This window comes from Arachis stenosperma, chromosome 4 (assembly GCF_014773155.1).
Source record: "Arachis stenosperma cultivar V10309 chromosome 4, arast.V10309.gnm1.PFL2, whole genome shotgun sequence".
In the NCBI taxonomy this organism is placed as follows: Eukaryota; Viridiplantae; Streptophyta; class Magnoliopsida; order Fabales; family Fabaceae; genus Arachis; species Arachis stenosperma.
Genome location: NC_080380.1, coordinates 111045128 through 111056929, shown reverse-complemented (window position 1 = coordinate 111056929; position 11802 = coordinate 111045128). Strand labels below are relative to the sequence as shown.

The window sequence follows — 11802 nt, the reverse complement described above, 5'->3', positions numbered from 1 at the left end:
TTTTCTTTGAAATCAATCAAAATATATCAAATTCAACATCAAGCCTCCTCAACTCACACATTGACACATTACCACAATTTACAAAATCACTATCCCATCATTTTAACCCACTTCACCCAAGTGGCTCAAACTCAAATACATTGACATATCATATACTCTTCCTCATGCCAATTTTCAACAACACCAATTCCAATAAATCATCATTGTACACAATCAATATCATACTCACCATCAACATGGTTCAACCCACAATTCAACCTTAACCAATCATCAAGCATATATCACAACGTGCATATTTCTCATACAACATGCCATTAAGGCATCAATAATCATCATCACATATATGACTACATCATATATTTCAACCATCCGACAACATCAACAATTCAATGCCTATCTTAGGGCCTCTAGCCTAAGTATTTCCTACCACATTACATATTAGATACGAGAAACCGAGACCATACCTTAGCCGATTTCCCAAGCTCAACCGGAGCACTTCCAAATCACTTATCCATAAGCTCTCAAGGCCTCAACACCTCCAAGAACAGATTTTTCACCACCAAATCCCTTTTTAAGCTTTCCAAAATCACCAATCAAGTTCCAATATTCACACATACGCAACCTAAGCCACAATCATCATACCCATACACAACATCTCAATACCCAAACATCATAGAACAACAAATTACACTAGGGTTGAGAATCTTACCACACCCAAGGTCCAATGAGACAAGATTAACCTTCTCCTTCAAGAGAGTTGGGTCCTATAACATCAAAGAGCCCAAAATCTCAATATTTTTGCTCATAAAACTCGAAAACAAGGCTGGAAATTCGAAGAACAAAACGTGGCTTACCTCAAAATTGATTGTATGGGTTTTGTATAGCTCTTCGCGGTGAACGTGTGGCCGCAAACGGTGCGGCAATCGGAGCTCTAGATCAAAAGTTATGGTGGTTTGAAGATCAACCAAGGGAGAGAACTTGAGAGAGTGTTCTTCCCTCTTGTGTCTCCAATTTCAGCGTGTTTTGGTGTTGTGTGAGGAGAGAGAGTGCTGAAAACTAGGGTTTTGGTTTAGTTTAGTTGGGCCAAGGGCCCACTTTGGGTCCGGTTGGCCCGGTTTAGCCCGTTCGGTCCAATCTTGGTCCGAATTTTATAAAATTGGTACCAAAATTCTCGTCTCAATCTCCTCTATCATATTAAGCCATAGGAATCACATTTTAGTCTTTCTAGAATAAATTCTCATTTATGGATTAATTAGCCGTTAATTAACCGGGTTTTACAAAAAGAAGAATTATTATTGCCATTACAAATCCAAAAATTTGTAATTTTGTGATCAAACATCATACTCATGCAAGTGTATGTATCACATACCTAGTCACATTGGATTATTAAAATATTTCACTTTCCTTCACTTGTCTGGAAAAAGAAGATAAAGTAAAAGTAATAAAGTAAAAACTTAGTCCAACAATTAGGTTGGTGTACTCTCACACAATAAATTCAAAACAAAATAGCATATAACAACCAGAATGATTCTGAGATGTCGAAAACCACATAGAAACAATAGAATGACACTTTGCCTCTGACTCAGGCACTAAAGCCATAGCCTTCAAATAATTATTTGCCTCCACATTAAGAAAGAAATCTCAATCAGTAGATAAAGATGTGGTATAGAAGTAGCTAAAATTAGCTAAAAAAGAACACTCTCTCAAGTTCTCTCCCTTGGTTGATCTTCAAACCACCATAACTTTTGATCTAGAGCTCTGATTGCCGCACCGTTTACGGCCACGCGTTCACCGCGGAGAGCTCTACAAAACCTATACAATCAATTTTGAGGTAAGCCACGTTTTGTTCTTCGAATTTCCAGCCTTGTTTTCGAGTTTTATGAGCAAAAATATTGAGATTTTGGGCTCTTTGATGTTATAGGACCCAACTCTCTTGAAGGAGAAGGTTAATCTTGTCTCATTGGACCTTGGGTGTGGTAAGATTCTCAACCCTAGTGTAATTTGTTGTTCTATGATGTTTGGGTATTGAGATGTTGTGTATGGGTATGATGATTGTGGCTTAGGTTGCGTATGTGTGAATATTGGAACTTGATTGGTGATTTTGGAAAGCTTAAAAAGGGATTTGGTGGTGAAAAATCTGTTCTTGGAGGTGTTGAGGCCTTGAGAGCTTATGGATAAGTGATTTGGAAGTGCTCCGGTTGAGCTTGGGAAATCGGCTAAGGTATGGTCTCGGTTTCTCGTATCTAATATGTAATGTGGTAGGAAATACTTAGGCTAGAGGCCCTAAGATAGGCATTGAATTATTGGTGTTGTTGAATGGTTGATATATATGATGTGGTCATATATGTGATGATGAATATTGATGCCTTAATAGTATGATGTATGAGAAATATGCATGTTGTAATATATGCTTGACGATTGGTTATGGTTGAATTGTGGGTTGAACCATGTTGATGGTGAGTATGATATTGATTGTGTACAATGATGATTTATTGGAATTGGTGTTGTTGAAAATGGGCATGAGGAAGAGTGTGTGATATGTCAATGTGTTTGAGTTTGAGCCACTTGGGTAAAGTGGGTTAAAATGATGGGATAGTGATTTTGTAAATTGTGGTAATGTGTCAATGTGTGAGTTGAGGAGGCTTGATGTTGAATTTGATATATTTTGATTGATTTCAAAGAAAAAGGATGAAATTGGCATGTTTTGATTGATTTTGAAAAGAGTTGAAAATGGCTTATTTTGAAAATGGCACTTGTTGGTTTTGTATGAAAAACATGGTTTTTGGGCATACTTTGACGGGACATAACTTGGATTACAGATCTCTGTTTTGTGCCAAATCTATTTAGAAATGAAATTGGATCCAGGATGTCCACGCCGTTCGAAAAACGGGTGAAAAACGATTTAAAATTAGAAAGTTATGTCTGTTAGAAGATTGGGGGTTGAATCTGGAAATTCTGCAGTTTTTTAACTTAGAAAATTGTTAGCAGAATGACCCCCGCGCGTAGGCACACTTGGCGCGTACGCGCCGTTCTTCCAGAAAGCGCCATCCACGCGTGCGCGTGGTGTGCGCGGGCGCACCGACATGCTGCACCCAATGCCCAGCCATTTTCCAGAGAGTTGTGCCTGAACTGTGCCAGTTTTGTGCCTGGGGCACGAGAGCACCCACACGTACGCGTGGCGGACGCATGCGCGTCGCTTGGCTATTTTTCAATCCACGTGTTAGCGTGCATGACGCATACGCATCTATGAGTTTTGTGGCCATCCACGCGTGCGCGTGGAGTGCGCGTACGCGTGGCCCTATTTTCATCCCAAAGTTGATTTTTGAGTTTTAAAAGCCAAATCTCATACTTCTAAGCCTCCGATCTCACCACTTATGTCTTAAATCATTATGATATGCCTAGCTATTAAAAAAGGAGCTAGGGGATGTGGTAACTTGCGAGTGAAACAAGGAAAAAATGAATGATCAATGAGGATCAAAGATGTTCATTTGAGAGGCGGAGGATGGTGGTGGAAGTGCTTGTTATGCCATGGGCTGAAAGGCTGTAATTGTTAATGAATTGGCTGGTTATGGATTTAACCATGAGCCGGATGGCTAGATTATTGCCGTGTTACGGCAGAGCCATGATTATGGCTATGTGTAAATGCATATATGCTGTTGAATGAATTGTGAATGTTGCACTTCCACTATTGGAGATGAGAGTTTTCTTGGAAGGAAGCAGTGGCAAGCCACCACGTGCTCCAGGTTGAGACTCGAAGCTTTTTTGACCCTATGTCATAAGTGTGGTCGGGCACTGTGAAAGACCCGGATGAGCTCGCCCTCGTAAATATTCACCAGTGAAGGTGATGGATATAGATCATGATTATGATCAAGTTTATGATGTGTATAACTCGAGTTGGGGATACGTGACAGAGGGACAGTCCAATGGTTAGCTACCAGGACTTGTCGGGTTGGCTCTATAACCGACAGATGATATCATCAGCCACTAGGGACAGGCATTCATCATATGCATACTATATGAATTGTTTGAGATTGCCTATTTGTCTGCATATTACTTGCTAATTGTCTAAATGCCTTATTTGCTCCTATTTGTATATTTCTTGTTTGATATAACTGTGTTTGCTACATTATACTCCTGCTGGTGGTTGGGAGGTTTGAAGGAATTGGAAAGGAAAGTATTATTTTAGACTGAAGAATCTTTAGTCAGATGCCCTTTTATGGTTTAGCTTGTTTATAAGCTTTGAATTATCTGGAGGAAGTTCTAGGATTGCCTTTGGCTTTCCTCTATTATTATGTATTATATATGTGGAAGCTATTACCATGCTGGGGACCTCTGATTCTCACCCATGCGGATTTTGTGGTTTTCAGATGCAGGACGTGAGGTTTCCCGCTGAGGCAAGCTGGAGACTTCTAGATTTGCGAAGATTCTTTGTTCTCGGGACTATGTTTTGGTTTATATGTTTTGCTTAGATACTTTTATCTCCATTAAATAATACAAACTGAGATGACTCCTCTTATGGGAGATTTTGGAGAATAGGTTTTATGTATTTGTGTCCCTTTGGGTTTCCTTTGGGGTTTTCCTTATTTTATCATATGTATATATTGCTATGCTCGAACCGGATATCTTTGCAGCAGAATTTTGAGTCTTGATATTCCTGTTTTTGACACTCCTTTGTATATATATAATCTCGCGTTGGTTATCCTTGTTCGTTACGTTATCAATCGGAGTGTTGCGCTTTAGGATTTCGATTTTTGTTTACCCCTTTTTCGACAAAGGCTCCTAGTTATAATCAATCATTCATACTATTATACGTACTAAATTTTTATTTTAGAGGTCGTAATACCTTGCCATCTCTGAATTATGACTTAAGCATAAGACTCTGTTTGGTAGGGTGTTACATAACTTGTCAACTGAATGAAAATCACAAATATGGCACTCCTAAACTTGTAAAATAGCATTGAATAAGAAGTGCAATAATAACTTTTCATTCTCTGCAAGACTATTTCTTCTTCTTCTTTTGCTTCTGATTCTCTTTCAGTCACTAAAACAATCACAAAGATTTAAACATGAAATAGATAATTTGATTGAAGAAGGAAAGAAAGAGGAATAGAATCCTCAATGGTTGGGTGTAGAAAAGTTTTGGAACTTGAAATTAGGGGTGTGCAAAATAATTATGTATTGGAAATTCTAATTTGGACTAACCTTTGAAGAGTTAGCAGCCAACTTCCAACTGCCGCCCCTTCTTCTTCTGCCTTGGCCTATCCGTTTCCCCTTCTGCAAGAAGACCTGCAATTGAAGAATCAGCTGCACTCAAAACCAAACACTAATCTAAATTAGTGAATTCAGATTATATTAAAAAAGATGGTAATATACATTAATTATAAGTTCTAGCCAATTTCAATTACGAATCCAATAAAGCTATAAACCAATATAAAAAAGAAGAAAAAAATGGCTCCATGTTCAACCAACTACTATAGTCAAGATAAAGGCATCCATGCTGGCTTGCTCTTATATTAGTCAGCAGTTTATCACTTGAGTTATACTCATGCAATAATTATTTTGAGGTGGAAAAGGCTAAATCTTTTTTTACTCCTTTTGTAATTGAAGAAATGAAAATAAAAATATGGACTAACCTTTGAATCACCGGCCAACTTCTAACTACTGTCCCTTCTTCTTCTGCCTTGATTGCATGTTTTTTCCCTTTGCAAGAAGACTTGCAATTGAAGCAGCAACTAAACTTGGAACCAAACGCTAACTAAATTGGTGAATTCATATTATATTAAAAAAGCATATAATAATATACGTTATAAGTTTGATCAATTTCAGTTACTGATCTAATAAAGCTATAAACCAATATGAAGAAGAAGAAAAAAGGACTCTAGTGAACAACTAATTGATATGGTTAAGAAAAACTATATTGTTAACAATCAAAGCAAAAGATGAAGATAAAATATTTATAAGTCAATATATCTTCTTAAGATAGTAATTATAAATAAGAAAACAAGAGAGTGGTATAATTGGGAGCTTATATCAAACACATGGTGAGTAACTTTAAAATATTAACAGAATAATAAGTAGCAAATACTACAATATACAAACTCAAATAAAAAATTTTTCTTTCTCCTAACATATTCTCATATATATATATATATATATATATTTTCATTTGATGTATCTTTTTTTTCTAGAATTTTAGTCCTTTCTTTCAATAGTAAAAAATTAAAACAAAAGAAAGAAAGAAAGAAAGAAAGAAAGAAAGAAAGAAAGAAAGAAGAGAGAAATTATTTGTGTGCTTTATTTTTGAAGCATGATGTGTAATGTTTCTTTTGCAAATTGAGACACTTTTATTTGAACTGTATGTTGCTATAAAACCTTTAGATTATTAAAAAGCATGACATACTACACTTTTCAATAAGCAAACCAAATGTTGGTGAAAAGAAATAAATTTCTTTAGAGAAAAAAGAAATCTTATGAGGTTTTAATTTAAAAAAATTAAAAAATTAAAAAATTAAAAGAGATAAGAATAAGTCACAAGTTACCTAAGTACATCATAACTACTCTCCTTGACTCATGTATAAATTGACTCACTTTATTCTATTTGACTAAAATTTTTTCATATTTTATCAATCAATTAATCAATCACTTCATAAAAAAAGTACTAATCGTAAAAGTTATAAACACTTCCAATATCAACAAATGACAACCAATAATCTAAATCAAGATTTAGGGATTTAAATAGGAATTAGAAGCATATATACAATTTTAAAATTCTTTGCATTCTGAGCCACTTCCATTTTACTTTAACAGTGTCTTCTTGCTTGCACTTTGTTACCACCAACCAACGAAGTTGTAACTATTTTATCCAAAATAAAGAAACTTAAACAACTAATAATATAATTTGAATACGCTCATTCTAAGCCAAAAAAAAAAGAGGAACATATAATAAGTTTCGTAGTAATGATAAAACCACTATTAGAACATGGGAAAATCAAGTTTTCATTTTATCATTAAAAAATCAAGTATTCATTCATATTTAACTTTTGCCCACTTTCCCGCAAATTTGACTATTGAATCAAAAAAGATTTTATGTTTCTTTGCATAACCAACTAACACACAAGTTTTAATGTTTTCTTTTATCTTCCTATGATTGCATGTTTCTTACCAAAACAAACCTCAAAAAAACTTGAAGACACACATATAACTAATCCATGAACACATAGTTCTGAGAAAATAAAGGAGATAAAAACTAAAATTCACATTTTATATTTTAAAGAGAGTAGATAGAAATGATCATAACGTGTAAAACAGCTCAAAAAAATCAATTGTGCATTTCAAGCCAAACTATCCCAAGAATCTGCAGCTCCAGAGGACATATATCATACATAAAAAAACACAATTAAATATTTGATCTTAATCTTTCATACTGAAGCTATGTTTTCTTTTTTCTTCTTTCAATGATATCGTCCTTGTAAAAATTGATGAATTCTTAACACGATGATGATGTATTATGTATATACTTCTACGTTGATAAGACCATAAACGGTTGCATTTTATCACACATCAACATTAATATACCAATTTGGAAACTAAGAATTTAGACATGCAGCTCTACCACTGAGATATAAGAGATACTAAATATGTGACAAGAACAAGAATTTGACAATAATATTTTTTTATCAAAAACAAAAACTACACAATAGTAGTAGGAAAAGGCCTATCATCCATTCTCTACATTCAAAATCAAACTCTATAAACTCGATAACTTTTAAAAGGGATTACAAACGATGTTTATTTTTGTATTTTTTTCTTTTTCTCTGAAAGAGAAATGTCCCCTGTCAGGGACAATTTCCTCACTGTTAAGTTTATTCGTCCATCCGAATGATGCACCTGATGGACTCTCCTTTCAGCATCAAATCAAAAGGCTTATTAATCTCTGGAAACGAAACGGTGTAAGTGATAAATTTCTCAAGTTTCAACTCCTGAATTATAACCAATGAAGAGATCCATTAGCAACATGAATAAAAATATATCAACTTGTTAAGACTACAATGTAGAGTTTAGTATAAAAAGCTTACCCCTTTCATGTACTTCTCCACAACATTAGGAAGATCGATTCGGGGTTTGTAGTTACCATAGAAGGTACCCTTGAGAGTTCTCTCATTCAAGAAGTTCATAGGATGAGTTTTGAAAACATCATCTTTTCTTGGCACACCAACAAGAATAGCAACACCCCAACCCTGAAAAGGGAATAGAATATTTAAGTTTCAGTATTAGTAAATAACTTATCATAACAATATTATAGCAACAAATTAAAAAAAGAACAAGTTCTGATTCAATTACATCATGGACATATTCAAATGCTGAGATCATAGCTTGGATGCTGCCAATACATTCAACAGAACAATCCACACCTCTATTGGTCATTTCAGCAATTACCTGTTGAGTAACATTAAAATCTTAGTCTTTCTTCCATGAAACAAACCTTTTAAAAAATATGCAAGACATCATAAAATTGAAAGTTAAGCAAAATAAAAAGTAATGTCAAGGAATCCAACACTGTCCCCACCAAAGAAGGGTTTCCTTTTGCTGCACTTCCCAAAAGCTTCTTCCACCCTCTCAATCACTTCTTCCATCACTTTATAATATGGCTCCCTCTCTTCTTCTGTTTCAATAGTTATAATGCTCTTCATAGAAGGAAACCACTACCCCCATTTGCACAGAAAGGAAAAAATTGTTAAGAGAAAGCTAACTAATTAGAGTAACTACTATAACCTACCAACTAATCTTAAGTTATTAACTGACAACATGTAACAAACTTTCATCTGAACTCCATGGAAGTTTATTTTATTGAAATAATAGTATAATCAATATAATTAATAGAAATAATCTAATCATAGTGAGCTAGCTATAAAGTTGTTAATAAAGAATGGAGTTACCGATGGTCTTTAAACAATTCAAAGTCTTGGAAAACTCACCAATATAAACTTTTAAGATCTTTTACTCAATAATTAGAAATAATCCAACTTTAATGAAACAATGAGAAAAAAATAGCAAAAACTCAGATCGGAAAAAATAAAAAGGAATCATCTTTTCATCTATATAAGTGGCTCAAAAGCGAGCAGTTGCTCTGTCATAAGATCAGAAGGAAGGATTGAAGGGGCATTATTATTGGACCAACTCTGATCAATGTATTCGACTATGATGAGAGACTTAGAGATGGGTTTGCCATGGCGGATTAGAACAGGGACCCTCGCATACACAGGATTAGACCTCTCTTTAAAGTCTTAATGTTCAATGGACTTGATTCTAGCTACGCCTCAGCAGATATGCCAAAGTATTCAAAATTGAAGACACCTGTGCAGATATAGAAATATGAAGACAGAAAGCTATTCATCAAATAGAAAGAAATATTATATTCGATTTACAAACTGTACTGATACCATTTCTGAAAGAAACAATACATTTTTTTGCCAAAAATGATTTCTCAAAGAAAAGGTATACTTACCGAGGGCCCATGCTTCTTCGGCCTTCGCCGACTCTTTTTCCCTTCTGCAAGAAGACCTGCAGCTGAAGAACCAAAAAAATGTCAAATTAGCAATGTCATGGTTATTGGTTAGATTTAGAAGAGAATGGTACACAAATTGAACAATTCCAAGTTGGTCAACCAGATTTCAAGACAGTTTCATAGAGATGCCCAATCTCATCCCCACACAAACCAAGGTCTATAGTGATCTCCTACTATTTGCTAGAAGATCTTCATCAATTGCTATTGAATTCTGCAGAGAAAAAATCAAAACAAAATGGACTTCAACCCATGCATAATTTGCATGTATTCAAAGAGTTGAACCAATTATCAAACCCCAAAAAAATGTATACATTTAATTAAAATCTTCAAACTGTATATTAAGTAAATAAATGTTGATTAGAAGCAAAAACAACATAGTGTTGATAAAGCTTCTAAATGTTAAGTGTAACAATCCTATTAATTTAAAATCCCACTCATCATGTTATATGTAATATCCACAATATTCAACGATCGTTTAATAGATATTAGTGAAATTTCAAATAAAAAAAGTTTTTAGACACTACAGTCAAAAATCTAATTTATCATTTCTCAAGCAACAGAAAAATGAGACATCAGTAATAAACTGTAACTTGCAAACATCATCTCCCTTTTTGACATAATTACCCTTTTTCCTTGTAAAAGTAATGCTGCTGACCATAGTAGCTCCTATTGCAACAAATACCACCTAAATCCAAATCATATATTACTCCCAGATACAGGTTAAAAAAATACTAAATATCAGGCGTGCAGCTATGGGATAACTTTATTGTGAACACAAAAACGTGTAGTTTCAATTCTAGGATGATGGCTATTTATAAATTATTCAAGGTAAGAAATGTAAGCTTTTATATTTTTCGCAATCCAGCCAATGGTGAAATAACAAATTGGAATTGTTATCTACAAAGTAATATTCTCCAATAAATTCACGTGGCAGAATTTTGAGCAGGACCTAGTCATGAACTCAAGCATTTGTAAATTAAAATTGATAGAGATGACAAACCTTTCCAAAATCCACAGTAGAAATTATTGAAAAAACTTGCTTATTCTCCGTGAATACAATATAGTACTTGCTATTTACAGCAATTGGATTGACCTTAAAAAACTACTAATGACAATCAACACCAAGAAAAGTAGAAAACATAAATGTTAAATGATTCTCCTTAGGTCATTATCTCATACCGTATATAAGCATCCAGGGATGTCAACAAATTGCTCAATAGTTCCTGATACTGGAACATGGAAATGGTGATAATCCTGCAATAAAGAAGCATTCAAATAAAAATTTGCAATCAAATTACTTGCAAAATGAAAGTGAATTTGAAGGAAATAAGACACAAAGAAAGCAATAAATACCTGTGGTGCCAAATGGAATATTACCAAAGTTCCATTATCAATAGCATTAGAACACATTTCTTTCTCTAAAAGACTTTGAACTGAAAATTTTTGACCCTAAAAGGAACAATCAACAACCATAAATATACATAATTTAAGTTGAAAGAATTAAACGACAGAATATATTCCAATTTTCAAGGAACATAAAATCTTCAAAGTTAAGGAAGAAGTTGAAATATAGAATGTGATCAAGAAATGGTAGTAGATATACTAATAGTTACCTGAAACCAATATTCATCATGCATCACTTGATATTATGTAAAAACCAAATGGTTTCATATATTACACTTATTGCATCTCTTGCTTGATGTTAAGAAAATGTGGAAGAATAAAAACCAAATGGCTGACTCTTCTTCTGAATTGTTCAATTTGTGTACCGCTTATCCACAAAAGAACCGAAAAAAATGTCAAAAAGGGGGAAAATCAAAATTTGAAGACAAATTAAGATAGGTTCGCAAGGGAATTGAAATACGATCATTAATAGTTTGTAAATCAAGATTAAAACTTGAATTATATTGTTATATATTTGAGAAAGAGTAAGTAGCTAGGCTGCCAAAAATAAAGAAAATTTAATTAAATGAAGAACTAATAGAATAATGAAATATATGAATATATTCACCTGTATATGAATATCAAATGCTTTTCAGTTTTTCACGTTCTTGTATTTTGAGTACAAAATTTAGGAGAATTGTTCTAAATTCTAACTGAGCTACTCTAGCAGAATTTTTTTTAGTGCACGAAAAGTTTTTAAATTTTCTAGGACTTGATTAACCTTTCTCAAATTTCCTAGTACCATCAAAAGCTATTTTTTAAAAATCTTTAATAGATGGAATATCATTAACTAA

At 33.9% G+C, this 11802-nt stretch overlaps 2 protein-coding genes across 2 annotated transcripts; both read right to left on the bottom strand.

The window, feature by feature from the left end:
• Positions 1–7862: 7862 nt before the first annotated feature.
• LOC130973994 (alcohol dehydrogenase 1-like) lies at positions 7863–8424 on the bottom strand. Its single transcript, XM_057898694.1, has 3 exons — positions 8341–8424; positions 8076–8237; positions 7863–7979 (listed from the first exon to the last, which is right to left on the bottom strand). Exons 1-3 carry the CDS (start codon positions 8422–8424, stop codon positions 7863–7865), a joined length of 363 nt encoding a protein of 120 aa, XP_057754677.1.
• Positions 8425–9722: 1298 nt separating this feature from the next.
• On the bottom strand, positions 9723–10975 carry LOC130973782 (phosphatidylserine decarboxylase proenzyme 2-like). The gene is made up of 5 exons (XM_057898445.1): positions 10919–10975; positions 10745–10819; positions 10566–10658; positions 10160–10250; positions 9723–9805 (listed from the first exon to the last, which is right to left on the bottom strand). The coding sequence occupies exons 1-5, from the start codon at positions 10973–10975 to the stop codon at positions 9723–9725; spliced, it is 399 nt and encodes a 132-aa protein (XP_057754428.1).
• Positions 10976–11802: the final 827 nt, after the last annotated feature.